The following is a 27,044-nucleotide window of genomic DNA, read 5'->3' as shown; positions in this document are numbered from 1 at the left end:
TCTGTGAGGGTGAGGGTATCTTTTTAAAGCTCCCATTACACTGGCTAGTTGGCCCCTAAGTTTAACTTGGCTGTTGACCTTTATGCTTCCCAACTAACTAGGAGTTCTTGATTACACTTAGCTGTCAATGTTCTTTATACTCTCCAATTGACTATGAGTCGCCCGATTATTCAGATTAATTCAAGAAAGAATGGCAACTTGAGTTTAACAAAATTAATTTAGGAACTTCTTTGCAACTCATGTTTACCAGTTTTAATTCTTAGTTTGTGTATCTGGCGGCAGTCACCAAAGGAGCCACTGTGTTCAGTTCTGATTCTTTCAGCGGAGGTTGAGACTGGAATTTGTTATCTTTTACAGGGTGCATGCAAACCACTGCTCACTCTGGCTCACTACAGTGTGGGATAGTCTGCTGTTAGACAATAACTGACCTTAAAGCAGTTCTGCAAAAAGTTTCAAGACAAAACATGTATATGAGAGAAGTTTTGAACAACATTTTAAAAGTACACTTAGTGCAAGTGGCCATTATAACTAGGTAAAATGCTAAGAGTAAAATGCAATCATTTAAACATACTTGATTTTCCATCACACCTTTTATCATCTTCTCAAATACTGAAAGTCCTAAATTGATAAAGACACACACAGAACACCACACATAGTAATTGTGCAATATATTTTTAATTAACATAACTTGAAAGGTTGGACACAGTGGAGTGTCAGTGTCATCTGTTTAGAACATTTATTAAACTTGTGTTTATGATTTCCACAGTGCCTCAGTTTTGTGGGTAAATGAATTATTGTAGTGTGTAAGGGATCACAATCATAACGGTGTGCGTACGTGTCCAATTTGGAATGATTAATCAAAATCACACAAGAAATCAAGTGTTAGCTGGAACCTGTTTGAGAGAGCATCAAACTTTTTTTTCCTTTTCCACTTTTTTGACAAACTGTAAAATATCGCTTGCTAGAAGCTGGGGCTCCTCAAATGCTGCAAAGTGACCACCGCAAGGCATGAAAGTGTAGGAGCAGATGTTTTTGTACCTAATTTGTGCCCACGATTTAGGGCAGTGCATCAGCTCTGCAGGGAAGGCAGCCAGTCCAGTGGGCACATAAATTGCCGTCCTAAGAAAGAAAAAAGAAAAATCAAAACTTGATAAGGTTATTACAAGAATAAATCAAAAAGAAGTCAGATTTTAAGATAAAGACTTTTGACAGTGTCAACACATGGCCACATACTTTGCATCCACCCTGTTGTTGGGATTACTCTTGAAATTCTCCTTGTAGAAGCGCATAGAAGAGACTATGGAGCCTGTTGTCCAGTAGATCATGACATTTGTCAAGAGGTCATCCAGGCTGAATTTCCTGTAAAAATGCAGATTCATAATTAGTTACATTTTTTAATAATCTCAGTTTATTGAATCAGTCCTATTAATATTTATACGCGCTCTTGTACCTCTCCAGGCCACCATCTTCCAGATCTCTGTTGTTCATATCAGTCCAGGTGGAGAATTTTTCCAGCAAGTAGGCAGCCAAGCCAACAGGAGAACTATTCAATCCACAGCCTGTGAACACAAATTACAATATAATAAGACCTGAGATAAGAGTACTACCTGTGATGTATAAATATATGGAACAAGTTTCTCAAATTTTTTACTGATCAGTAGTGTGAATATGACCATAATATTCTGAGCATGTTCCCTGGTTGCCTTTGTACCTGCAGTGTCTGGTTTAGTGGCCTGAATGTGCATGTAGCCAGATTCCTGGAGGATGTTCCAGACATTCTTCTCCATGTAAGGGAACATTCGACGGACATCCTCTCGACTTAAGCCCACCAGGAAGGGCAGATAAGGACCAATGATGAGGGACAATAACACTTTGAACCCCCTTGTTGACATACACATGTTTAGGTGGAGACCTTTCACACTCCTAGAAAAATAAAAGGGTTATTAAATAGTATTTGTTTTATCTAAGAGGTAGGTCCTTAGTCATTGTAAATAATTGTCAATGAATGGCTGTGAGTTTTTAAGGGAGTCTTTTGCTAGGCAAAATGTAATTTGCTCCAGTTCCAGGAATTTCTGGAGTTGCTAGTTGTTGCACTTTTTCCACTGAAAGCACTGTTTCACAAATTAAGTAAGAATTTCACAATGCTTGCTATAAAACAGTGGGTGGACATTCCACAGCAGTAACAATGTGTTTTCAGTTAGGTTTGCTTCGCTGACTATCTTACTGAGGCTTCATCTGTGCCATGTTTGTGGTGATAAGGGAGCCCCAGTCTCCTCCCTGCAGGTAGAACTGGGAGAATCCTAAACGCTCCATCAACGTCAGGAAAATTCGTGCAGCTGCAAGGCTGTCAAATCCTAGAGGTGTACAGAAAGCACATCTGTAAACATGTGCTGCTCTAACAGAAATATATACATGTGTGTATTATGAATATTCAACCTTGTTTATGAGGAGCTTCTGAGAAACCATAGCCAGGGATGGACGGGCATATGACTTCAAATGCAACGCCATCCTGGTTCTGTGTGAGAAGTGGCAGAATCTTGTAGAATTCAAAGAAGGAACCTGGCCATCCATGGACAAGCATAAGAGGCAGAACCTTTTGATTCTCATGGTGTGGTGGCCGCACGTGGATGAAGTGAACATCCAGTCCTGCGTTAAAGCATAAGCACAGGTGTGACAAAACAGTGGGTTGATCCTGCCCAAGCATCTAAACTATGAGTGATTACTCTGTACCTTCTATTTTGGTTTTGAAATGTGGATATTTATTAAGCAGTGCCACTTGCTTTTTCCAGTCAAATTTATGTCTCCAATAGGAAACCACTTTCTTGAGATAAGTGGAATTAAAGCCATACTGGAAGCCACTATCTTCTAAAGGATCAGTGTAGCGCATTTTGTCAATACGCTCATTAAGGTCCTGTTGAATAAGAACAATGCCCATTACTAAACATGTTGCTGTCTTATTATTTATAGTTTTAACTGGATCATTTGTGATGAGAAGTGCAATTTAACAGTTCAGAATGACCAAAATCTCTTCATCTGAGGTTTGCACTTGAAAGGGGTAGATTTTATCATCCTGTGACAGTGATTTTTCTCCTGCTCCCCACCATCCTTCACCGAGAGGAACAGTTTTGATCGGTCTTCCTTTGTGAACCAGGAACGCCAGAATCCCGCCTGCTGCCACGGCGGACCCTATTAGAACTTGCTTTTGGACAGGATCCAAGCCAAAGAAAGTTTCTCTGCAGTGTGGACAAATATGGAGGAGCATTTGGGTTTAAATACAGCTTACCGTTAACAGGAGTTATAGAGAAAATGCGAGCTTTAGTGGTAAAATCCCTCTTACTTCAAAACCTGCAGTGCTCGCATTGTTTCGTTACAAAGGTGGGTTTCCACAGGCGCTTTAGACCTGTAGGACAGAGGTCACCATTTTTTCATTTTCCGCATAGCACTTGAGAAAAAGTTGTGCACATGCACGCTAAAATCCAACCCCTATTCCACATACCTTGTTCGTCTCCTTTTCACGGTGCCTTGAGCAACAATTTCCTCAGAAAGGACATAAAACAACAGGGGTAGGGATTAACCTGTTTTCAGGGCGAACACGTTGACGTGCACGCACCCTGGGTTACAAGTCTGCTGCGGAGTTGGGCTGAGAGAATTTGATTGGCTGCGAGATCAGCCATTCCCAGCACACCAAACAACAATGACGTACATGTTTATATAAGTTAGAAGGGGGCGACGTCTGGAGGTATTGTTGTTGTGAATCCATACTCGCAGGTATCAAAACACGATGTGGAAGATTGTTTTCCTCGGTCTTGCGGCGTTTTTCGCCGTCGGCTCCGGAGCGCTTGTGGGGGGCTTCTCCACCATAAGCCCCGATGATGAAGGGGCGCAAAATGCCCTGAGATACGCCATCGTCCAATACAACAAAGGCACAAACGACATGTACCTCAGACAAGTGACAAGCGTGGTCAAGGTTGAAAGACAGGTTAGTAAATTTTAATTTGGATTTGAAGTTTAATTGTGATTTGTGAATGTCTGTAGACCATCTGTAACCCAAGGAAATCTGCATGTAGGCCGCGGTGACTTAAGCAATTAACATGCAGTAGGCCGCTTGTACTGTACCCACGGTTTTATTTGCGTTATGATTGGCTTGAGTTAACCTTGCTGCGTTATATCAATCCATTAAATGGTATATCTATATTACTATATTAGTACTATAGTAGTAGATTATATAATAAGGTTTACATCAATCCTCACGGCAAAATAAGGAATGGCAGCGAGATAACACGTAGACAGACACCATAATCTTATCAGGTTCTATCATGTCTGATCCTGTCTGGTTAAGCTTAGCATTTGGAAAGACGGTGTGTTTCTGCAACATGACCAGACAGCTGCATTTCTTCTCTCCGATTAAAAGCTAGAAACTATTCGTTACATATTATAACGTTGATTACCTGAAAAGAAGCACTTGCGTATCAGGCCATTTCTGGTCATTTTACACTAACCGTGTTTGCCCTTTAAACTTCAAAGATGACTAATATAGAGCTGAACCAGTTTGTCTGTGTAGTAGTTTCTACCTTGTTTGTGTTTGATTGTCACAATTATAAGCTGAAAATGAAAGTGTTTAGATTTTAGGTTAATGTGCCTTCTGTCCTAAACTCTAATGTAGGGTTTCTACAGTACTTTTATATTAGGGGTTCATCCACAGTGTTTTCAGTTGTTCTCATATACTTCCTGCAGGTAGTGTCTGGCCTCAAGTACAGAATAACAGTGAACTTGGCAAGGACCACCTGCAGAAGGGACAGTGCAAATGAAGTGTGCCCCGTCCACACAAACCCAGCATTGGCTCAGGTAATTACAATATGAAGGGTTTAAAGCCTCCACCAACACAGCGCCATATTTTGGGTTGGTCCTTTTTAATAGCAACAGCTGCAACAAATACTGACAAAATCACACTGGCCCTATGTTGACCACCACTGTGAAAATGATCTAGACCCACCAATGGACCGAATTCTTCTCTCTGTATTCACTTCTTATACACTTGTTATTCTTATCTACCTTGGTGTCTTTCCCTGTGTATGCTTACTCTTATTTCTCACAGTCTTTAGCTGTAGCATTAATCTGTCTTTGACTCAGTATCTCCTCGCAGATGAGACATAATGAAAAGAATGTCTTTGCACAACATCTAATCTTTTGACCTTGTTAGTGCTTTCTCCCATGTAACTTTATAAACAATTCCTGTGGGAAACAAATGGCTACTCCCTCATCTAACTTCAAGAAATTTTGGCCTTCTACCCCACCAAAAAAATACAACTCCTTATTAGAGTAATTATGAGTGTGATAGGTTCAACTTGTGTGTGTGTATATCAATCGATGCTCTCACACAATTTCTCTACACAAGTTCAACCTACATTCTCACATTATGTGTCAAATTTGTATCATGATTATTGCTGATTAATTACTCATCAGATTGTGAAACAAATGTAAACTTCCCCTCTTAGAACCATCGAGCTTTGTTTGTTGCTGTTCGTAACCAAAATATGACACTGTGTTAATCTTCTAATGTGACTCAACTGGGTGTCTATTAAGTCATAGGCCTTTTTTATCTATACACACACAAACAATTTACTGTATATGTAATGTGTATTCTAATTTTCTCCTGTCAGAATTACAAATGTACATTCACTGTATGGACCCAAGCATGGCTTAACCACATCAGCCTTACTGAAGCGAAATGCTAGACGAGAGGACTACGTGGGAGTTTTTCAGTTTGGCATTGTTTCCAGAACAACTTCCATAACAACCAATAAGAATTTTCTTGTAGACTAACCAACAATCCTGTAATACATAAGTATTTTTTTCCCTACGTTATTTTGCTGATTAACCTTAAAAATTCACTACGTAGTGTACTTAGTAAAAACCTCTGCATTATTGAAAAATTGAGGTACATAAGCTGTTAGAAGAGCAACTTTGTAATGCACAGTCACAACATATTACTAGCAAATAAATAATAGTTGTTTACCAGCATACTTTTATAAAGCAAAATTAATAAAAGCTGCATTTGAAAACTTTTAATAATTGTGTCAATTTATGATTAACCTTATTATTATTTTTTTCAGTCAAACCATTTTTGTTTAAGGTCTACTTTGTGTTTAATTACAGTATTCCTGTCACCTGACATTGGCTAATAGGAATATGTGCCCTGAAATGTATAAAAGATATTAGTATACATTTTGTTTAAACAAAATAAAAATAAAATAGGGCATAATAAATTATCAGAAATATAACAAAGAAAAAAAAAACCTACCTTTTTTTTAGTTTACATTTCCTGGATGCCAATTTTATTTTGAAAGTCAAAATTTGAATACATGGTTCTGCTTTACCAATAAAGTTTTATTTTTGAATCCCAGAGAGGAAGTACTGTTCATTCGATGCCTTAGAGTCTGCACAATAAGTAACATGCAAGTTAATATCGTTTGTCAACCATTTATACATTCTTGAAACAAAATGGTGGGATATAACGTTTGTAACTGAAATTACCGTGTGGATTTTGCTTTGGTTTCTGCCAACCCTGGATAATTTTACTTTAATGTATGTTTCATACGGAACAAGCTGAAAATATGTTCAATCAATTGACAACGCTTTTATCTGGTTGAGAAGCGGCGGTCTATAATAAAATATTTGAGAAAGTCGAAAGTGCGACTTGAAAGGTTGCCCGCCCATTTTACTCAAACTAAACTGGACGTCCATGCAGTTCCGTGGCTATTCCATCACTGAAAACGATCATGGAACTGAGCGGAGAGCAGCTGAAAGTGGCCGAGACTCAGCTGAAAAGATATTTACCACGGTCACAACAGGTCTGTCCATCTAGTGTGAAAAGTTCCTTGAGGATTCTGCATTTCGTCGGTTACTGTTAAAATCTATCTTAATGCCATGTCGTTAACGTCACAATATACTGTATTATTATAACTTAATGTGCAATGTAGCTAACGGTTTCATTTTTAAGGTTTACGGTTGTTTGGTTCTAATGAACAGCGTCAGATCAGATCCTGCAAAGATTGTAGTGGATAGATGGCCAGAGTTCAATGTCATTATCTACAAACCACTCTGTGAACAGGTAACTAGGCATCTGTGTGTGGTACAACTCAGGGTTGCGTTTCTCTGGCTTTGTGCGCACCGTGTCTTAACATTTCAGGTTTCTTACAGAAGGGGGACCTCTTCAAAGACATTATAGTTTTTGCTACTGATGACGCTATTCTGGAGGAAACCGTAAGGAATCCCTCTGTTATTGACTGGACCAGATACCTTTGTCTGGGTAATGTTCTTTTCACTGCCTATTCAATTATAACGCATGTCATTTTTTAAAAACATTTCTTATTTTTTTTTACTTAATTTCTCTTGTACAATGACGTTATGCACCGATCATCCATAACATTAGGTACGTGATTTTGTGGCTGATCGGTGTACAGTCAGTAAGATTTTACCAGCGCAATAAGGTACTAATCTATGATTCGGTTGTTTTAATGAAGCAATTTGCTATTAAAGAATCATTTAGCCATGTTTAATTGCGATATAAAAATGGAACAGAAGTTACAAAAACCGGCCACCTAAAATCATTTTTTGCACTGTTGTATATGGAGTATAAATTTATCTTTGACTTGTTTTTCCATTTGTTCCAAGTCCTCTCATCCTTACATAGTCAGATATAATTTCCAAGAAAAACAGGTTTGTGTTTGTGTTAATGTGTTTTTTTGCCATTAATGTGTTCAAATGACAGTATGTTATAAGATGTAATTAGAGGAGATTCATGTCATAAAAGAACAAACACCCTCTATTCTAAGATGGCCGTCATAACACATTATTTATTAACTACTTGACTCAAAAAAAAAAAAAAATCAGGGCAACCTTGTAACATTTCTTTTCTTCCAAATACATCAAACTTTGTAAATTCATTATTTCAAAGCCAGACTCAAATTGTTTAAATAATCATCATCTCAGTATGCTAAACAAATAAAATACCACTTTAGGTTTCTCTCATTTGTCACTCATACCTTTTCTATTAAAAACATATAACTCCATTACTTTATAATCCAAGCAATCAATCTTCGCCAAGTGAAGATAATCGAAGGAGCGGCATCAGAAAAAAATGTGCCCAGCAACAAAATAGCTGTGTGTCACATGATGATACTGGAGGATGTATCCAAGCTTCCCTCTGTGGACAGGTAAAGGCTATCCATGTAGTCATAATGTGATTTCTAGTATGAGACAGAATCATTTTCCAGGTTTTAATAAAGGTCAATGGAATATTGGGATTGTGCTCTGAAAAGCCATTTGTTCTCTTCTGCATCAGCTCGGGGATCTCCTTGAGCTCTCTTGATGAATCCCACCTTGGCTTGGTGAATCAAAAATGGAAGTATGGAAGTGACGATGTGGCTATGGGGATGATCCGTAATATGATTTCAAACTTCCCTTCCTGTTGCGTTCTGGATGCAGAAGGAAAGCCTGTGTCCTGGATCCTGACCTATTCGACGTGTGCCATGGGGATGTTGTACACTCTGCCAGAGCACAGAGGAAAAGGCTATGCCAAAGCCCTAATCAGCACCATGGCAAAGAAACTCAGTGCTAAGGACTACCCAGTGTACTGCTTCATTGAGGAGCAGAACATCATCTCATACAGTCTCTTTAAAAGCCTGGGATTTACTGAAGATCCTTCATGCAGAGAAACCTGGCTTAAATTCAATACAGGATGAACTGAAATTAAACTACATGTGTGCATTGTATAATCAGCTTAACTGTTAATGTGTTAATTCTAGAATGAGAACTGATTAATTTGCAAAGAGATCAGACATTAGGGTGAAGAGCTCATGTTATGCCCTCCTGCATAAGAGCTTGTTATAGTTCATGTTTATTTTATCAGCTTCGGGGACTTTCCCTTTGGATGTCACTGATCTGTTTTTTGAAGAAACACTGAATGTATCACTGGATCTAAAAAAGAAAAGAAAAGATTGTATTGTAGATCATAACTATAATTATAACAGAATCTTCAATATTGAAAAAAATTAGTATTTTAGTAATCTGATTACTTTATTCTTCATTATCCACATTGCTCTATGTGTGGCTTATTCTATATATTATTTTCTTTTAAAGATATTGAACTATATAAAAGGTTAAGTGTAATAAGTAATTTTTAGTATATCTACAGCCAGGTTTATAGTACTTGAATTATTAATTTGAATTGAAATCTCTCTTCATTCATCAATTAGTCAACTCTACGTTTATTCATTTATGAAGGCAAATCCTTAGAGATACACAATGACACTGTTAATGTGTTTATTTTTTTTAAATGGATGATCCCTTAATAACAATGTGGAAATGAAACTGAAACTATTTTGAAAGCAGTAAAAACATGTTCTGACAGCTTCACCTCTGTTCTGTGAAGTCTTCCAGGCGTAGCAGCCAAGTTTTCCAGTACTGCATCATTAGCTCTGCACTCAATTGATGAGCGTGGGCAGGAGTGCCGTCCTTGTAGGCTACAACAATGAGTCCATTTTCAACCTGCAATGAGAAGAAATCAGTGGAGTATGAAGTTTTACCTATATGTGACATTGTGGCAAATAGAAAGTCATTACAAGATAACTATTTAAGTTTCTATGATTTGATGTATAAATAAGGGCATCTGACTTCAAGTTGAGAGAATATTTAAAACATCTGGGCAAAAGTTCAGATTAATGAACTGTCACAATACTTAAACCAATAGATCACCCACCTGGTACTTGTAGTTGCCATCAGTGTTTAAAGCCCCAGCATATGCTGCTACTTGAATAGGGTTGTCATATGTGTTGCTGAGAAACGGTTTGGGCTTTTCCGAAGTCTTCCAGTCAATAACACATAGCACACCTCTGCAAAAAATAAAAAAACAGGCTGTGAATGCTGTGAAGGTAGTGAGAAAAAGCATGTCACCTATGGAACATGTACAAATTACCTGTGTGAAATCACATTTACCTGTAGCGCGCAACACAATCCACAATTCCCACATAGTTCAGGTTGGCGTGTTGCACAGTGCTTTCTATAGCTCTCACTGCACCGATATCATCCAGTATGTGAGAGATGCTCTCCATATATCCCTGCACCTCAGCTGGAAACTCTGGTGTCCCTGAATACTTGTCCTTTATTGTTACACATGATGTCAGAATGGCCTCCAAAGCTGAATGGAAAAGCTTCCCTTGCCTAAATAAATCTTGATAAGTTGAAATAGGACAACAACATGTTACCACATGACATTTTGTTACTCTCCTGTTAAGAGTAACCTAGATTAACATTGAAAAAGACGTACTCTGCGTGTATTCTTTGAAGCCATCCTCTCCGAGTTCAGCGATCATCCTCTTCTTCCATCTTTCCAGGTAGAAGATCTGCTCTGAGGAGAGGGTCTGTTGAAGTATGCGTGTCACACTCGGGGCAAAAGGACTACCTTTATCTCTCTGTAACAAAATCCGAACTGGAGGTCCAGACTCCAGCTCCTCTGCCTCTACCGTGTCTTCGCAGTGTAAGAATTGATGAAGGGTTTTAGGTTCCCTGGTGTCTGGCTTCGATGTGGGCGTTTGGGCTTTGATAATAGGTCCATATATGTTCTCGTCTTCCGCTTGAAGGGTCTCGGGGGTCTGAGAACTGGTTCTTGAGGTCATGATAGACTTCACCAGAGAAGAATAGCGTTCACTGGCCACTGTGTTGTCGGGACTGAGTGGTTTAGAGGATCGTAGGCAATGACAAGCAGAGAAGTTTCTCACAGAGTGGGAGGTGCAATGAGGGACAATAATGCCTCCAACAGACACCACGCGTTTAAGAATTAACATTCTGGAGAGTTTAACAAAACAACCCTGGTAAACAATGAGTTCTTCACACTTCAAGTACATAGATTTACAGTGATACATAGATTTACACTGGATAATTTTACTTAATGTATGTTTCATTCTCAAATTACGCACCTATCCCCAAACTAAATGCAACCATATATTATCCCAGACTGTGTTCTTTTCACATCACTATGAAGAATTTGACAGGTTTATATTTAGTCATTTAGCAGATGATTTTATCCAAAGCGACTTACAAGTTTCATTTGCCAATTTAGCTCTGTTCAAAGTAGCCTGCAGATTCCTTAAATAAATTTACAAATTTGAAGCAGGTTTTTAAAAGTCTTTGGGATCTGATTGTTGTTTTGTGTTTTTGTTTTCCATTTTTTACAAGTTAGCTACAGTACGATTCCTTCAAATCTGGACCTAATAGAAACATACGGAACAAGCTGAAAATATGTTCAATCAAGTGACAACGCTTTTATCTGGTTGAGAAGCGGCGGTCTATAATAAAATATTTTAAGAAAGTCGAAAGTGCAATTCAAAAGGTTGCCCGCCCATTTTACTCAAACTAAACTGGACGTCCATGCAGTTCCGTGGCTATTCCATCACTGAAAACGATCATGGAACTGAGCGGAGAGCAGCTGAAAATGGCCGAGACTCAGCTGAAAAAATATTTGCCACGGTCACAACAGGTCTGTCCATCTAGTGTGAAAAGTTCCTTGAGGATTCTGCATTTCGTCGGTTACTGTTAAAATCTATCTTAACGCCATGTCGTTAACGTCACAATATACTGTATTATTATAACTTAATGTGCAATGTAGCTAACGGTTTCATTTTTAAGGTTTACGGTTGTTTGGTTCTAATGAACAGCGTCAGATCAGATCCTGCAAAGATTGTAGTGGATAGATGGCCAGAGTTCAATGTCATTATCTACAAACCACTCTGTGAACAGGTAACTAGGCATCTGTGTGTGGTACAACTCAGGGTTGCGTTTCTCTGGCTTTGTGCGCACCGTGTCTTAACATTTCAGGTTTCTTACAGAAGGGGGACCTCTTCAAAGACATTATAGTTTTTGCTACTGATGACGCTATTCTGGAGGAAACCGTAAGGAATCCCTCTGTTATTGACTGGACCAGATACCTTTGTCTGGGTAATGTTCTTTTCACTGCCTATTCAATTATAACGCATGTCATTTTTTAAAAACATTTCTTATTTTTTTTTACTTAATTTCTCTTGTACAATGACGTTATGCACCGATCATCCATAACATTAGGTACGTGATTTTGTGGCTGATCGGTGTACAGTCAGTAAGATTTTACCAGCGCAATAAGGTACTAATCTATGATTCGGTTGTTTTAATGAAGCAATTTGCTATTAAAGAATCATTTAGCCATGTTTAATTGCGATATAAAAATGGAACAGAAGTTACAAAAACCGGCCACCTAACATCATTTTTTGCACTGTTGTATATGGAGTATAAATTTATCTTTGATTTATTTTTCCATTTGTTCCAAGTCCTCTCATCCTTACATAGTCAGATATAATTTCCAAGAAAAACAGGTTTGTGTTTGTGTTAATGTGTTTTTTTGCCATTAATGTGTTCAAATGACAGTATGTTATAAGATGTAATTAGAGGAGATTCATGTCATAAAAGAACAAACACCCTCTATTCTAAGATGGCCGTCATAACACATTACTTATTAACTACTTGACTCAAAAAAAAAAAAAAAATCAGGGCAACCTTGTGACATTTCTTTTCTTCCAAATACATCAAACTTTGTACATTCATTGTTTCAAAGCCAGACTCAAATTGTTTAAATAATCATCATCTCAGTATGCTAAACAAATAAAATACCACTTTAGGTTTCTCTCATTTGTCACTCATACCTTTTCTATTAAAAACATATAACTCCATTACTTTATAATCCAAGCAATCAATCTTCGCCAAGTGAAGATAATCGAAGGAGCGGCATCAGAAAAAAATGTGCCCAGCAACAAAATAGCTGTGTGTCACATGATGATACTGGAGGATGTATCCAAGCTTCCCTCTGTGGACAGGTAAAGGCTATCCATGTAGTCATAATGTGATTTCTAGTATGAGACAGAATAATTTTCCAGGTTTTAATAAAGGTCAATGGAATATTGGGATTGTGCTCTGAAAAGTCATTTGTTCTCTTCTGCATCAGCTCGGGGATCTCCTTGAGCTCTCTTGATGAATCCCACCTTGGCTTGGTGAATCAAAAATGGAAGTATGGAAGTGACGATGTGGCTATGGGGATGATCCGTAATATGATTTCAAACTTCCCTTCCTGTTGCGTTCTGGATGCAGAAGGAAAGCCTGGATCCTGACCTATTCGACGTGTGCCATGGGGATGTTGTACACTCTGCCAGAGCACAGAGGAAAAGGCTATGCCAAAGCCCTAATCAGCACCATGGCAAAGAAACTCAGTGCTAAGGACTACCCAGTGTACTGCTTCATTGAGGAGCAGAACATCATCTCATACAGTCTCTTTAAAAGCCTGGGATTTACTGAAGATCCTTCATGCAGAAAAACCTGGCTTAAATTCAATACAGGATGAACTAAGATTAAACTACATGTGTGCATTGTATAATCAGCTTAACTGTTAATGTGTTAATTCTAGAATGAGAACTGATTAATTTGCAAAGAGATCAGACATTAGGTTTAAGAGCTCATGTTATGCCCTCCTTCTGCATGAGAGCTTGTTATAGTTCATGTTTATTTTATCAGCTTCGGGGACTTTCCCTTTGGATGTCACTAATCTGATCTGGTTTTTGAAGAAACACTGAATGTATGACTGGATCTAAAAAAGAAAAGAAAAGATTGTATTGTAGATCATAACTATAATTATAACAGAATCTTCAATATTGAAAAAAATTAGTATTTTAGTAATCTGATTACTTTATTCTTCATTATCCACATTGCTCTATGTGTGGCTTATTCTATATATTATTTTCTTTTAAAGATATTGAACTATATAAAAGGTTAAGTGTAATAAGTAATTTTTAGTATATCTACAGCCAGGTTTATAGTACTTGAATTATTAATTTGAATTGAAATCTCTCTTCATTCATCAATTAGTCAACTCTACGTTTATTCATTTATGAAGGCAAATCCTTAGAGATACACTATGACACTGTTAATGTGTTTATTTTTTTTAAATGGATGATCCCTTAATAACAATGTGGAAATGGAACTGAAACTATTTTGAAAGCAGTAAAAACATGTTCTGACAGCTTCACCTCTGTTCTGTGAAGTCTTCCAGGCGTAGCAGCCAAGTTTTCCAGTACTGCATCATTAGCTCTGCACTCAATTGATGAGCATGGGCAGGAGTGCCGTCCTTGTAGGCTACAACAATGAGTCCATTTTCAACCTGCAATGAGAAGAAATCAGTGGAGTATGAAGTTTTACCTATATGTGACATTGTGGCAAATAGAAAGTCATTACAAGATAACTATTTAAGTTTCTATGATTTGATGTATAAATAAGGGCATCTGACTTCAAGTTGAGAGAATATTTAAAACATCTGGGCAAAAGTTCATATTAATGAACTGTCACAATACTTAAACCAATAGATCACCCACCTGGTACTTGTAGTTGCCATCAGTGTTTAAAGCCCCAGCATATGCTGCTACTTGAATAGGGTTGTCATATGTGTTGCTGAGAAACGGTTTGGGCTTTTCCGAAGTCTTCCAGTCAATAACACATAGCACACCTCTGCAAAAAATAAAAAATAAAAAAACAGGCTGTGAATGCTGTGAAGGTAGTGAGAAAAAGCATGTCACCTATGGAACATGTACAAATTACCTGTGTGAAATCACATTTACCTGTAGCGCGCAACACAATCCACAATTCCCACATAGTTCAGGTTGGCGTGTTGCACAGTGCTTTCTATAGCTCTCACTGCACCGATATCATCCAGTATGTGAGAGATGCTCTCCATATATCCCTGCACCTCAGCTGGAAACTCTGGTGTCCCTGAATACTTGTCCTTTATTGTTACACATGATGTCAGAATGGCCTCCAAAGCTGAATGGAAAAGCTTCCCTTGCCTAAATAAATCTTGATAAGTTGAAATAGGACAACAACATGTTACCACATGACATTTTGTTACTCTCCTGTTAAGAGTAACTTAGATTAACATTGAAAAAGACGTACTCTGCGTGTATTCTTTGAAGCCATCCTCTCCGAGTTCAGCGATCATCCTCTTCTTCCATCTTTCCAGGTAGAAGATCTGCTCTGAGGAGAGGGTCTGTTGAAGTATGCGTGTCACACTCGGGGCAAAAGGACTACCTTTATCTCTCTGTAACAAAATCCGAACTGGAGGTCCAGACTCCAGCTCCTCTGCCTCTACCGTGTCTTCGCAGTGTAAGAATTGATGAAGGGTTTTAGGTTCCCTGGTGTCTGGCTTCGATGTGGGCGTTTGGGCTTTGATAATAGGTCCATATATGTTCTCGTCTTCCGCTTGAAGGGTCTCGGGGGTCTGAGAACTGGTTCTTGAGGTCATGATAGACTTCACCAGAGAAGAATAGCGTTCACTGGCCACTGTGTTGTACGGACTGAGTGGTTTAGAGGATCGTAGGCAATGACAAGCAGAGAAGTTTCTCACAGAGTGGGAGGTGCAATGAGGGACAATAATGCCTCCAACAGACACCACGCGTTTAAGAATTAACATTCTGGAGAGTTTAACAAAACAACCCTGGTAAACAATGAGTTCTTCACACTTCAAGTACATAGATTTACAGTGATATCAATGGTTCACGGTGTATTTTAAGCTTTTGCCTTCATTTTATCGGCGGTACTTGCCCCAACATGTTCCAACGATAACTATCCAAATTCATTGATAACTGTTTCTGTACGACGTGCCACTCCGGTTGCACATTCTCTCGTAGCTGGGAATTGAAGTTCCTGGTAGTGTCACGGCCAAAGAAGACATAACATTAAAAACGACATTACCCATAAAGCTTAGTGCATCACTGATATTCCTCCGTGCAGTCTTTCTCATTTTACTTCGCGTTAGTTTAATTTACTGTTTCGGCTCATTAGGCAGCAGCTATTTAATACTTAATAAACGGTAGTATTAATATTTAAAAATAAGTTATCGTAGCGCTTTTGGGGTGTTCAATGATTAGTTTGATGACTAGTTTAAAAACCAATCGTAACATTGGTGAATTTGACACTATCCAGTCAGTCCGACGCTGGGGCGGGATCTAAATCTTTCATCAGCAGGATGAGAAAAACGGTTTGACAGCTCGTCAGGTAGCCAACCAGTCAACAGAGGGTAGAGCTTCCTGTGTTTAGCTTAGTTTTGTTATTTAGGTTGTTGGCCTGTTTTTTGCTATATCGCTGATTTCAGTTCCATCATGGCATCAACCCCAGAAGAAAACACGGACAAGGTAAGTTAAATTGGTCTTTTTAGGTAGCTGAACTAAAACTAGCCAAAGTGAACACTTGTAGCATTCAAGTAGTAAGCGTTAGCTGAAATTGACGGATGCTTTTTCGTAACTTATTTAATTCATTTCTAACGGTATCTTAACGTACACAGCTAAAGCTAATTTTAGCTAACGTTTTGACTTTATCGATAAAACCAGCAAGCCACGGGTAACGCTTTGTCTTCGTGTAACGTTATGCAGGAAAAGGAAATGTTTAGCTGTTTGGTGATTGTAATGTTACATATTACAGAAACGTAAACGTAACGCACCGTGAATGGCTTTAGAGTAACTTAAGTTAACTTTTTTCATGCAACATGTTATGTGTCATACTAACTGCGATGTAACGTTGGCCTGTGACAACTCAGGACATGTAGCGTTGAGCATGTAAATTATTATCGTTAGTCATCTGACAAGTGGCAAAACTCGTTAACTGTATCTTTGCTTTCTTAATTTAACTTAACTGGTTCTATGGGAGGAAAATGTCAACACTAAGTGATACTAATGCGTTACAGTGACCACCCATAATGTTGCGACATCAATTAAACTGAAAATCCTGGGAGGGTGGTAATGTTGTTAATGTTATATGGCACCGACAAAATGTACATCTGGTAAATAATGTTGTAGATAAGATGTACAACAGGTCAGCTGTCATGACACTAAAACATTAATGGTACATCGCCAATATGCTGATTGATTGTATATGACAGTGAATTAGAGAGTACAATCCCACATAGCATCGCTTTATCTTTATCTGTAGGTCAATAAGAAATGGTAAATCAGTGGGACATACTTAAAATGAAAGTGCGATCACCCAGTAAAACTATAGTAACATGGTTGTAACGAGTCACGTTTGAAGCAGAGGTAATTTCAATGTTTATGTAATGGAAAACTAGGAAATACTTTGCTGATACAGCCATATATGCAAAGTATAACCATATACAAGTAAATAAACGTAAAAAAGATGGAGGAAAAAGAAAAAATAAAGTGAATATAAAGGGTTTTGTTTTACTTCAATTATTTAATTGTTTGAGTCTATTTAAATATCACTGTTTGGTGTAGGCTGATTCTTTGGACAGTATTTGTAATAGCAAAGCTATTTACAAGTGCAGAACACTTAACTTGACTTTTTATTTTTAGAGATTACTAAGTAATGTATTTTTTTAAGTTAGAGCTTAGAAATTACATCTTCCACTTATATAATCAGAAATATATCAGCTTTGTTCAGAAACCTTACATTTATAAATATTGATGTCTTTAGAAGACCAAAATTTGTTGTTCTGATATTTTGGATAAAGCAAGTAAGTTATTTATTAACTCTTAGTCTGTTCCCTTATGATACGTATAAATTGGCTCTAATGACTTTTCATAATTTGCACAGAAATTGGTCAAATGACAGACTTGTTGATTAGTCATTAATGGCAGCATTAAAAAAATTACAGTTGTTTTTGATACATTTTGTGCATTTATAAGATCTGACTTATCCTTTTTCCTTAGATGCGCTCTGTGTCTGTGGATCTAAACAGTGATGCCTCTCTGCTCATTGACATTCCTGATGCACTTTGTGAAAGGGACAAAGTCAAGTTCACTGTTCATACAAAGGTACAATTTTGTTTTTAACCAGTAAAACATTCCATGAACGTTGAATGGTTTCTTTGACAAATACCATTATTTTAACTCTTGTTTCCAGACTACTCTTAGCACTTTTCAGAAGCCAGAATTCTCCGTTCCCAGACAACACGAAGACTTCATTTGGCTGCACGACACTCTGGTTGAGACGGAAGAATATGCTGGCCTAATAGTGAGTTAGGCTACTTTATGACATGACACACATATTACAAAGAGATTTTGATTTAACTAATTGTTTTTAACTCATGTGTAACCTGTTCAAAATCGAAATATTAAAACCCAAACACACAGCTTTTTGTATGTAAAAATTCAACAGAATAGGTAAATTAAAGTTTGGACCATTTAACTTGCCATGCAGATTTAAAGTAGTGATTTTCCTGTTTTTGTCTTTTTTAAGATTCCTCCAGCACCCCCAAAGCCAGACTTTGAGAGCCCAAGAGAGAAGATGCATAAATTGGGGGAAGGTGAAGCCACTATGACAAAGGAGGAGTACGCTAAAATGAAACAGGAGTTGGAGGCGTGAGTGTAGTTGTCAAAACAAAAATATTGAATATTACATTGCATACTTTAAACTCTGTATTGTCTGATCCGTTACAAAAACCATGTGAAGCATTTATTTAAAAAAGTATCTTCCTAAATTGGGTCTTATTATAAAATAATCTGTGCCATTCTCTTTTCAGTGAATACCTGGCTGTGTTTAAGAAGACTGTGCAAGTGCACGAAATCTTCCTGCAGAGACTGTCCTCTCACCCCATGCTAAGCAGAGACAGAAACTTCCAGATTTTCTTAGAGTATGACCAGGATGTGAGTTCCTCATAATGCTGACTTCCTTTCCTGACTTGTCCGTTGGACAGAGGGGAAGTAGGGTTTACTGGACACTTGTGAAACATGGCTTACATCCTGCCGTGATAAGCAACTATACTAATTTGTGTACTTTTTGTCAGTGAGTAGCAGTGGGGTATGCTAACGGAACAGACTGTTAAACACTTCAGCATATTAATATGTGTGGACTAAATAGTGAAACATACTGTTGCTCCACTAAAGCATATAATCAACCCCCAAAAAATTTCTGAGAGATATCCTTTTTTTTTTAACTTTCTTTCATTTTAGCTCAGTGTGAGGAGAAAGAATGCAAAGGAAATGTTTGGAGGTTTCTTTAAAAACATGGTAAAGTCAGCCGATGAGGTCCTTATCTCAGGAGTCAAGGTAAGTCTAACAAACGATCTGCTTACCATATACATAAAGCATTAAAGTCTCAGCTTCATAGTCAGTTCTCCATACATGTTTGTCTGTATTGTTCTTTGCCCACACAGGAAGTTGATGAGTTTTTTGAGCAGGAGAAGACCTTCCTGCTTGACTACTACAGCAAGATAAAAGATTCCACTGCCAAAGCAGAGAAAATGACCCGCTCACACAAAAGTATAAAAGGGTTTTTGCAATACTACATTAAATAGGATTTTAAGTGGTACATAACTTTGTATTAATTGATCATTTCTGTTATTACAGATATTGCAGACGATTACATTCACATCTCTGCCACTCTAAACAGCATCTCTGCTGATGATACTGCAGATAGTAAGAAGTGAGTGTGATATGTAGTATGACTGTTTACGCAAAAACATACTGGTTGATGTTGATAACTGTATAGGCAGTGATTTTCCTTTGGTCTTACCTTGTGGACTCATGTTAACTGCTTGATATGTGTATTAATTCACATATTGTTAAAGGTATAATTCCCATTATGGCTTTATATTTTTCTTTAGGCACATTGAGAAGTTGTCAGACCTGTTTGAGAAGCTCAGAGTAAGTAGACCCTAGTAGACTTATATATGCATTATGGTGGCCACTGCATGGATTTACATGTGTTTCTGTAGAAAGTGGAGGGAAGAGTAGCATCTGACCAGGAGCTGAAACTCACAGAGCTGTTAAGATACTACATGAGAGACATCCAGGCTGCTAAGGTGAGACACCTTCTGCCCTTATACAAGACACAGAGATTCAAAGCTATGTTGCTTGTTGAATTTCATACCCAGCATTTAATTTAATATTGTTATTTATTCATTTATTTTACACTTTTGAAACCAATTCAAACAACAGACATATACCATGTTTTGCTAACAAATACTTACCATCCTTTTTTGAGTACATCTAAATGAAGTATTAAAAAGAAAATAATCTGCATTACTTAAAGCAGCAAGCCAGCCATTTTCCAGTCATTGTGGTTTTATATTTGTCTTAGTTGAACATGAAGACCAAATTTGTATTTATTTAATCTGAATAATTGTATTTGGTGAGCATTAAGAAGCCCTGATATACAAATCAAAAGTGTATTTAAAAATATATATATATTTTTTGACCTGAACATTCATTATAAAAAATGTAAAAAAAAAATAAAATAAAAAAAACTTCTTTCAAGTTTCCTTTTCATTCTTATGTTAAACTATCGGTTAGGACCTTTTGTACAGGAGAGCTCGGGCATTAGCTGACTATGAGAACTCTAACAAGGCTCTGGATAAGGCTAGACTGAAAAGCAAGGACATTCCCCAGGCCGAAGAACACCAGCAGCAGTGCCTCCAGAAATTTGACAAGCTCTCAGAGTCTGGGAAGAAAGGTTCGTGCACCTATGTGTAATACATGCAGACTCATTCTGTTCTCACTTTTTTTTGTATGTGTATACACTGTGCAATATTTTTCTTCTAGAGCTCACCAGTTTCAAGGGCAGGCGTGTTGTGGCCTTCAGGAAGAACCTCATAGAAATGGCTGAGCTTGAGATAAAACATGCCAAGGTAAGCTGCACAATACAGTCAACTTCTGTCTTAAATCGATAAGCATGTCATAAATAGGTCTAAACAAAGAGTTATATGGGCAGTAAAACTAAGGCACACAGCCTAAAGCTGTGTAGCATTCTCTGTTAGATTCTTGCAGTTTATTGTTCATGTCCACTCATCCATATAGTTTACATTTACATTTAGTTAATTAGCAGACGCTTTTATCCAAAGCGACTTACAAGTGAGGTACAAGGCAAGCAAAAATCTAAGTCAAGGAGAAAACATCAAGGCAAAGTCCTATCAGAAAAGTGTTGACAGTTCGTGAGATGCAATTGCGAGAAAGAGCAGAAAGGAATTTTTATTTATTTATTTATTTTTAAGAGATTTAAGTGCATAGGAAGATGCGGAGAAGTTCTGTTTTCAGGAGTTTTTTTGAATATTGGGAGAGAGTCTGTTGAGCGTGCAGAGATTGGTAGTTCGTTCCACCATCGTGGGATCACTGCGCAAAAAAATTTTGCTTGGTGATATATATAGTGGGATTATTGCCAACTTTTCCCTACTTTATGTCCTGAAATTGACATTTTTACATCTTTGAAACTCAGTCTTGAAACTCAGTGATTGACTAGAAAGACATCCGTTGATTTGGGTTCCCCTTGAGGCTCAGAGAACTAGCCTGTGCTTGTAATAACAGCAGCATACACAAAATGAAGATATGTTGGTGAAGATAGATGTCAGACAGTAAACACTCACGTACAAGATCCTGCACACAATAGAAAGCCTCTCTCCCTTTATCAGTCAGCATGCAAATTCAGGATCCTCAGAATTGCCTTGGTTTGAAATGTGGTACATAAATGAAGATGCTTTGCCTTTCCTACAAAACAATTGCTTATGTAATTATTCAAAGTTTTCAAAGTAACCTGTATATGCAACCACCATATATGCTTAGTAGACAGTATACTCAATAAAAGTGTTCATATGTATTTAAATAAATGCACCACATTTTAACAAAATATATCCTCAATCTGAAGTACATTGACATCTGGTGTTATTTTAAGTGTTTTCCCAATTTATAAAAAGAGAGAGAAATCTGAATTGAAAGACAAAATGGTATTGACACTTGGCCAGTCAGGGCTTGAACCTAGTCATAAACAGCATATAGTGATCATTATTAACGGTATTAATGCTGTTTTCTCTGCACTCCACAGAACAATGTGAGTCTAGTGCAGACATGCATCGAACTGCTCAAGAGCAACTGACATGATTTCAAGTGTTTCTGTGCTGTAACATCACCAAGTGACCAGTGGCAGATGGATACCTGGCGTCCCCGGGGCCTCGCATAGACATGAAGCCCTATTTCTGCTGACACCTAAGGGACTGACGCCACTTTACACCATGTACAAGGTCAAGTGACTTGTAAGCAGAATGTCTTCATGTTTACAGACTCCCTGTTTTCTGGTCCATGGTCCACCCTCTTTCATTATTTATGGAAGCCTAACTCAGTGTGAATACCTTCAGTGGCTAAGGATGCCAACATTATGGTCTTCCATATTTTTGTAACACCAACAGAGGTGTTTTGTTTTTTGTTGTTGTAATTACTTGTTTTCTTATTTTTACATTATGCACATAGTAGAAATCTCTCCTTTTCAATCATATTTCACTTTTAAATTTTCTTCCACTCAGCCATAACCAGATTTATGATTCATATACTTAATGGGTTGGGGCTTTTTTGTTTTACGAAAGTAAATTTAGTGCCTGGAAAAAAGCACAGATCCTCATGCTCTGCATTCCTGGGCTCTGAGATTAGCATACAACTATCCAAGATCCTAGTAAAGAAACTCACAACTGACGAGACAAGACCGTTCATCTTCAAATGTTCAGAAATAGCTGCATTCATCTCAGGATTGAACAGTTGGACTGGTGCCCACATTTATGGTTGTAAGAAGTGGGATTTCCCAGTTGAAAGATGCACATTAGTTTTGCAAATGGATGGATCTCAAGACTTTTACCAGACTAGTGAGAAAAGATTGCACAATATGCTTTTGGACCCTGTAAATGCAGACTCAGTCATAGCATTAGTTATGACAGAGTCTGCATTTTAATTTTATTTGCACAGAGCTCTTAATATCTCTCCACTAGATTTGTGTCCAGTGCAGCTTCATGACCACAACCAACTCAGTTTTTTTTGTTCCTCCAAACCTTTCAATTTTTTTCACTTTGTTAATGGGAACTCATTTATCAGAACTGATATTGCCCACATCTTCAGTTTGTTTATTTAAAGGAGTTATTAAAAAGAGGCACTAAATCAACGAACATTACTTTAAGTTTTACAATCCATTATAGTGTTTTTGTTTTGTTTTTTTAAGAAATTGAATGTTTTTCTATTGGATTCCAACTGTGTGAATTCCTTCACGCAATGCTTTTCTTACAGAACAGAAGCATTTTATAAATTTGTATTAAAGCTGTTGAATAAAACTTACTTTCCCAAGTTTGATTATCTTTAATTTTTTTCCTCCTATGGTATCTGTCACTGAATCATAATTTTAAAGAGCCACCCATTTCACCACCAGGTGGCGGCAACCATTTTATTCACCGCATTCCCTTTCCAAAAGGTTTTACCGTGTAGGCCCTTGAATTTAAACACAGCTGCATGCATGTTTGTGTTAAATCCATTGACCACTCAGGATCTTGGAAGGGGACAGTGTGGTGTATTAGGTAAGCTTTGAGGAAATGCCAGAGTGCTCATGGGAATCGCCACCATCAAAATCACATTCGCTACAGCAGCACTAAGCAACATAGCTCAAACAAATATTTAGCAGTGAAACACAGCATGTGAAACTTAAAATTTAAAGTATTTTGACTGATTGTACCCATGACACATTTTATAGTAGTCAGTGCTTCTTTTTAAAAACATCTGACAAACTGGCATATGTGTTGAAGTATTTTAAGCATGTTTTTGTCTTTATACCACTTCCTTATGAAATAATGTTTTAACTTAATGTTTTGAAAAATATGACAGTTGTGTGAAAGCTTAAATCTGAGATATGAGATGGTAAAGACAAACCCTGTAGCAATCATGCATTGACAGAATATACCGTACCTGTCCATGATGGGTTTGTCAATATTGACATCACCAGGCATGCAGTCACACCGACCTGTATGGTTTGGTCAATTCACTGATTGGATAAAAGTGCAGACTACAGCCAATGGGATCATAGCACGATACCAGTGTAAACAGATTAGTTTGCCAACTTCGATCAGAGCAAATATTATTTGAATACGCAGCAAGAAGTATGGTACATGCTGAATAGTTGGATTTTAGAATATGACAAGTATTAAGTAAAACAATGGCCCATAACACTCTTTTTACATTTGTTCAATTTAGAATTTTTTTTACCCTGTTCTGTTACCCTGAGTTAACTGAATATAGGAAAAAATAAATAAATATATATATATATATATATATATATATATATATATATATATATATATATATATATATATATATATATATATATATATATATATATATATATATATATAATTAGAAAATGTAAAACTAAACAACTAAATGACTGAACAAGTTCAATAAACTACATCATGTTGAATCAATCTTGAGTCACAGCGACAAGCTTAAGTTAAATTCATTTACAGCTGTCGCTGTTGAAACCATTTTGTACCAGGGTCAATACAAAGATAACATGCCAGCTTGAGTTTCCATGATGAAATGGTTGTTTAAACAACAAAAAAGAAGAGTCTCTGGAGAGTTTTAACTCAAACAATGTATGCTGTTTTGACGGGTGGCTGTAGCTCAGTTGGTAAAGGCAGTCGTCCACAGACCACAGGGTGAGTGGTTCCATCCCCAGCCCTGGCTATATGTCGACATGTCCATGGGCAAGATACTGAACCCCTAACACTGAACCCCCACAGCTGTCCAGTGCCGAGCCAGGCCCGGTAGAAATTGGGGAGGGTTGTGTCAGGAAGGGCATCCGGCGTAAAAACTGTGCCAAATCAACATGCGGACAATGATCCGCTGTGGCGACCCTGAACTCACGGGATAAGCCGAAAAGACAAAAAAAATGTATGCTGGGTTTGTTAGTTTTGTTTCTTCAGCAAGTCTTTGCAGTAATGTGAATTAATTTGGCCATTTTAAAAAAAAAAAGTGGTTTTAAAATTAAAAATGAACAGATTTTGATTAACAAAATTTTGATTTATATGTGCAATCAAATAACAAAGGTTTGGCGATTCCATTTGATTCTTTGATTCTTATATTTGTATTTCCCCACAGTCACGCTAAGGGAATAAAAATTAAAGTTGCATACAGGCTGTAATTGCACACTAAGAAGTGTTTTGCAAATTTTTAGAGCTTTTTAAGATATTAGTGATAGGCCAACACATACTTCAACACTGTCTTTATCAACCCAACACATGATTTCAGACCATGAAAGATGGAAACAATGCAAAAGATTAAAATAAGAATCCAAGATTAAGTAGGAACATTAGTTTAGATGTATTTTATGCTGAGTCATAAAATAAAAGTTTCTGAGTCTTCTACCTATTCACGACTTAATTAAAGTCATGGATAATATAATCAAAATGCCAACAATTTAAATATGCTAACTGACCCTGTGTAAGCACCAGTTTCATCTATGCTGTTCAACTGTAAAGATATGATATGTGCAGGCACAAAACCTTGGAGCAGGACTGCAAGCATAAAGCATGAAGGCCGCGTCAAACAGAAACTGTGTCCTCTGAAGCAACTCGTCATAAAAACTGCACCTGCAGAGGCTGCTGACGTAACTGAGCACTGTTTCCTTATTGAAAGAGAACAGGATCCTTCTTCCTGATTCCCATCAGGTAAAAAAACTTTCCTGCTCAGTAATGCAACTGTCATTAACACAACATTAAAAAGCTATAAAGACCAAAACATTTTGTAAGTCGCATGCTTTGTCTTTTCTAGTCTATAGTGTCCTGCCTTGCTTAGTCAGCCATTTGCTTACACTCATAGCTAACAAACGTTACTTGATTGCTTCAAATTCAGATAATCTTTCACAGAATCTCTTTGTTTTTAATCATTTAACATTTACAAAGTTTTAGGCCCTGTCAGTTGAGAAATCATCATCCTATTATACAAATAGAAATGCAAAGCAAAGCCTTTGGCCATTGTTGAATTTTCAGTGGTTAACAGAGTGTGAGAAAAGCAAGTGAAAATGCCACACATCAGTTACACCAGCCATGGAAAGAAAAGGCAAAATCAGTGACTCAGACGACATTAGCTGTAAGTTTTGGAGAAATCAGTGATCAGACAAAGGATCGAATGATTATTTGTTTGTAACGACTAAAACATTGCTTCCACGGGTAACACCAATTATTTGACGAGTGACAATAGCTGAATGAATAAAATTGTTATGGTTAAAGCATCAAAAAAAGTAACTGTCCAAGGTGATAAGGATCATGGGTGGGTACCCCTCAGTTTTGCATCTTGGCAGTCTCATATACTTGGTGCAACAGTGCATCAAGCAGCAAGTGTGAGGAGATGTTGTGTCGAGGATCTTTATAAAAACAGTTTTGAAATTAGTTATGTGGGCTGTGGATAAAAGAAATTATCCATTATTAGACCTCAATATTTTTTTGTGTTTTCCCACGTATCATATTTTATTATCATTAAGCACTTACACATTACATTAATATAATGTCAATAAATTTCTCTGTGCTAATTTTATGGGTGTTAAAATAATGAAAGGTGTGGTAAAAATACCTTCCAAGGATTGTCAGAACAGAGCGTCACTATAGCTAACAATGTTATCCGACAACTTCTAGGTGACCTTTCAGGTGTGGTTATTGACGATAATGCCTGGAACTTTTGCAACCTTGCAGGAAAGGCTACATTTTAGTGTGGAAATGATGTGGCTACTATTATTAGACACATAAAATAACTGATACTATACTACTATCTGAAATATAATTAAGGGAGCGACCATCTATGAGAATATTTGTCATAGTATCAACAAAACTGTCCACAAATACACATTTGTAGTGTTATAGGCTCCTTTAATGAATGTTGATAAAATTTGATCATAAAAAAGGGCTAAAGGTTTACAGGTTTATCTCTGTATAAATATCACACCGCTTCAAACAAGAGCAAATGATCAAGCAGACACAGAGTATTTGTATATGACACTTAATATGATGTTTCCAACCTTAAGGCTGAGGGAAGCCAAAGGGGAAATCTGTAGGATGTTGCATACAAAACTTTTAGCTGACTACTAACTGGAGCTTATGTAGGTCTAATGCAGAAAGAAATCCAGTGTATTAAAAATTATACCATCCAAATAGCTAAAAGACTTAAGAAAAGAGT

At 37.3% G+C, this 27,044-nt stretch overlaps 6 protein-coding genes and 1 pseudogene across 8 annotated transcripts; 4 read left to right on the top strand and 3 right to left on the bottom strand.

The window, feature by feature from the left end:
• Positions 1-656: 656 nt before the first annotated feature.
• On the bottom strand, positions 657-3,636 carry ephx5 (epoxide hydrolase 5). Its single transcript, XM_067524862.1, has 10 exons — positions 3,497-3,636; positions 3,338-3,400; positions 3,020-3,233; positions 2,731-2,911; positions 2,437-2,646; positions 2,225-2,354; positions 1,712-1,923; positions 1,451-1,559; positions 1,234-1,359; positions 657-1,119 (listed from the first exon to the last, which is right to left on the bottom strand). Exons 2-10 carry the CDS (start codon positions 3,358-3,360, stop codon positions 909-911), a joined length of 1,416 nt encoding a protein of 471 aa, XP_067380963.1. The 5' UTR covers positions 3,361-3,400; positions 3,497-3,636; the 3' UTR covers positions 657-908.
• Positions 3,637-3,698: 62 nt separating this feature from the next.
• On the top strand, positions 3,699-6,403 carry cst3 (cystatin C (amyloid angiopathy and cerebral hemorrhage)). Its single transcript, XM_067524954.1, has 3 exons — positions 3,699-3,979; positions 4,735-4,845; positions 5,661-6,403. Exons 1-3 carry the CDS (start codon positions 3,782-3,784, stop codon positions 5,733-5,735), a joined length of 384 nt encoding a protein of 127 aa, XP_067381055.1. The 5' UTR covers positions 3,699-3,781; the 3' UTR covers positions 5,736-6,403.
• Positions 6,404-6,450: 47 nt separating this feature from the next.
• Positions 6,451-9,417, top strand: LOC137138025 (glycine N-acyltransferase-like). The gene is made up of 5 exons (XM_067524933.1): positions 6,451-6,851; positions 7,001-7,111; positions 7,201-7,309; positions 8,090-8,216; positions 8,345-9,417. Exons 1-5 carry the CDS (start codon positions 6,780-6,782, stop codon positions 8,742-8,744), a joined length of 819 nt encoding a protein of 272 aa, XP_067381034.1. The 5' UTR covers positions 6,451-6,779; the 3' UTR covers positions 8,745-9,417.
• On the bottom strand, positions 8,846-11,324 carry LOC137137988 (mitochondrial genome maintenance exonuclease 1-like). Of its 2 annotated transcripts, XM_067524878.1 has the most exons (5): positions 10,328-11,324; positions 9,997-10,231; positions 9,761-9,893; positions 9,419-9,549; positions 8,846-8,979 (listed from the first exon to the last, which is right to left on the bottom strand). In XM_067524878.1, exons 1-5 carry the CDS (start codon positions 10,959-10,961, stop codon positions 8,862-8,864), a joined length of 1,251 nt encoding a protein of 416 aa, XP_067380979.1. In that variant the 5' UTR covers positions 10,962-11,324; the 3' UTR covers positions 8,846-8,861. The 2 variants fall into 2 exon arrangements, with proteins under 2 accessions (XP_067380979.1, XP_067380986.1); XM_067524885.1 differs by lacking the exon at positions 8,846-8,979 and having other exon boundaries at positions 9,415-9,549.
• A 74-nt stretch (positions 11,325-11,398) lies between these two features.
• LOC137138036 (glycine N-acyltransferase-like) lies at positions 11,399-14,104 on the top strand (annotated as a pseudogene).
• LOC137138016 (mitochondrial genome maintenance exonuclease 1-like) lies at positions 12,227-15,741 on the bottom strand. Of its 2 annotated transcripts, XM_067524916.1 has the most exons (5): positions 15,022-15,740; positions 14,691-14,925; positions 14,448-14,580; positions 14,106-14,236; positions 12,227-13,666 (listed from the first exon to the last, which is right to left on the bottom strand). In XM_067524916.1, the coding sequence occupies exons 1-5, from the start codon at positions 15,596-15,598 to the stop codon at positions 13,621-13,623; spliced, it is 1,122 nt and encodes a 373-aa protein (XP_067381017.1). In that variant the 5' UTR covers positions 15,599-15,740; the 3' UTR covers positions 12,227-13,620. The 2 variants fall into 2 exon arrangements, with proteins under 2 accessions (XP_067381017.1, XP_067381027.1); XM_067524926.1 differs by lacking the exon at positions 12,227-13,666 and having other exon boundaries at positions 14,102-14,236; positions 15,022-15,741.
• A 201-nt stretch (positions 15,742-15,942) lies between these two features.
• Positions 15,943-23,174, top strand: snx5 (sorting nexin 5). The gene is made up of 13 exons (XM_067524898.1): positions 15,943-16,259; positions 17,790-17,894; positions 17,983-18,093; positions 18,319-18,440; positions 18,602-18,725; positions 19,032-19,127; positions 19,235-19,340; positions 19,428-19,503; positions 19,685-19,724; positions 19,796-19,882; positions 20,373-20,532; positions 20,622-20,707; positions 21,895-23,174. Exons 1-13 carry the CDS (start codon positions 16,227-16,229, stop codon positions 21,943-21,945), a joined length of 1,197 nt encoding a protein of 398 aa, XP_067380999.1. The 5' UTR covers positions 15,943-16,226; the 3' UTR covers positions 21,946-23,174.
• The last annotated feature ends 3,870 nt before the right edge of the window (positions 23,175-27,044 follow it).

The sequence above is a fragment of the Channa argus genome, chromosome 1, assembly GCF_033026475.1.
Source record: "Channa argus isolate prfri chromosome 1, Channa argus male v1.0, whole genome shotgun sequence".
NCBI classification, from domain to species: Eukaryota; Metazoa; Chordata; class Actinopteri; order Anabantiformes; family Channidae; genus Channa; species Channa argus.
Note: the sequence above shows the minus strand (reverse complement) of the source record. Positions and strands in the feature narration are given on the sequence as shown.

Bases quoted from the DNA above. Each gene is read 5' to 3' on its own strand.
- ephx5 (XM_067524862.1), bottom strand. From the start codon at position 3,360: ATGCGAGCACTGCAGGTTTTGAA. The intron at 3,234-3,337 runs GTAAGAGGGATT...TCCACACTGCAG, and splicing joins CGAGCACTGCAGGTTTTGAA to AGAAACTTTCTTTGGCTTGG. The intron at 1,120-1,233 runs GTATGTGGCCAT...TTTCTTTCTTAG, and splicing joins AACAACAGGGTGGATGCAAA to GACGGCAATTTATGTGCCCA.
- LOC137138025 (XM_067524933.1), top strand. From the start codon at position 6,780: ATGGAACTGAGCGGAGAGCAGCTGAAAGTGGCCGAGACTCAGCTGAAA. The intron at 7,112-7,200 runs GTAACTAGGCAT...GGTTTCTTACAG, and splicing joins ACAAACCACTCTGTGAACAG to AAGGGGGACCTCTTCAAAGA. The intron at 7,310-8,089 runs GTAATGTTCTTT...TTATAATCCAAG, and splicing joins GACCAGATACCTTTGTCTGG to CAATCAATCTTCGCCAAGTG.
- LOC137138016 (XM_067524916.1), bottom strand. From the start codon at position 15,598: ATGTACTTGAAGTGTGAAGAACTCATTGTTTACCAGGGTTGTTTTGTT. The intron at 14,926-15,021 runs GTACGTCTTTTT...CAACTTATCAAG, and splicing joins CTTCAAAGAATACACGCAGA to ATTTATTTAGGCAAGGGAAG. The intron at 14,237-14,447 runs GTGGGTGATCTA...TTCTCATTGCAG, and splicing joins ATGGCAACTACAAGTACCAG to GTTGAAAATGGACTCATTGT.
- cst3 (XM_067524954.1), top strand. From the start codon at position 3,782: ATGTGGAAGATTGTTTTCCTCGGTCTTGCGGCGTTTTTCGCCGTCGGC. The intron at 3,980-4,734 runs GTTAGTAAATTT...TACTTCCTGCAG, and splicing joins TGGTCAAGGTTGAAAGACAG to GTAGTGTCTGGCCTCAAGTA. The intron at 4,846-5,660 runs GTAATTACAATA...TTCTCCTGTCAG, and splicing joins CAAACCCAGCATTGGCTCAG to AATTACAAATGTACATTCAC.
- snx5 (XM_067524898.1), top strand. From the start codon at position 16,227: ATGGCATCAACCCCAGAAGAAAACACGGACAAG. The intron at 18,441-18,601 runs GTGAGTGTAGTT...TTCTCTTTTCAG, and splicing joins ATGAAACAGGAGTTGGAGGC to TGAATACCTGGCTGTGTTTA. The intron at 19,725-19,795 runs GTAAGTAGACCC...GTGTTTCTGTAG, and splicing joins ACCTGTTTGAGAAGCTCAGA to AAAGTGGAGGGAAGAGTAGC.
- LOC137137988 (XM_067524878.1), bottom strand. From the start codon at position 10,961: ATGAAACATACATTAAGTAAAATTATCCAGTGTAAATCTATGTATCAC. The intron at 9,550-9,760 runs GTGGGTGATCTA...TTCTCATTGCAG, and splicing joins ATGGCAACTACAAGTACCAG to GTTGAAAATGGACTCATTGT. The intron at 8,980-9,418 runs GTGAAGCTGTCA...TTTCTTTTTTAG, and splicing joins GAAGACTTCACAGAACAGAG to ATCCAGTGATACATTCAGTG.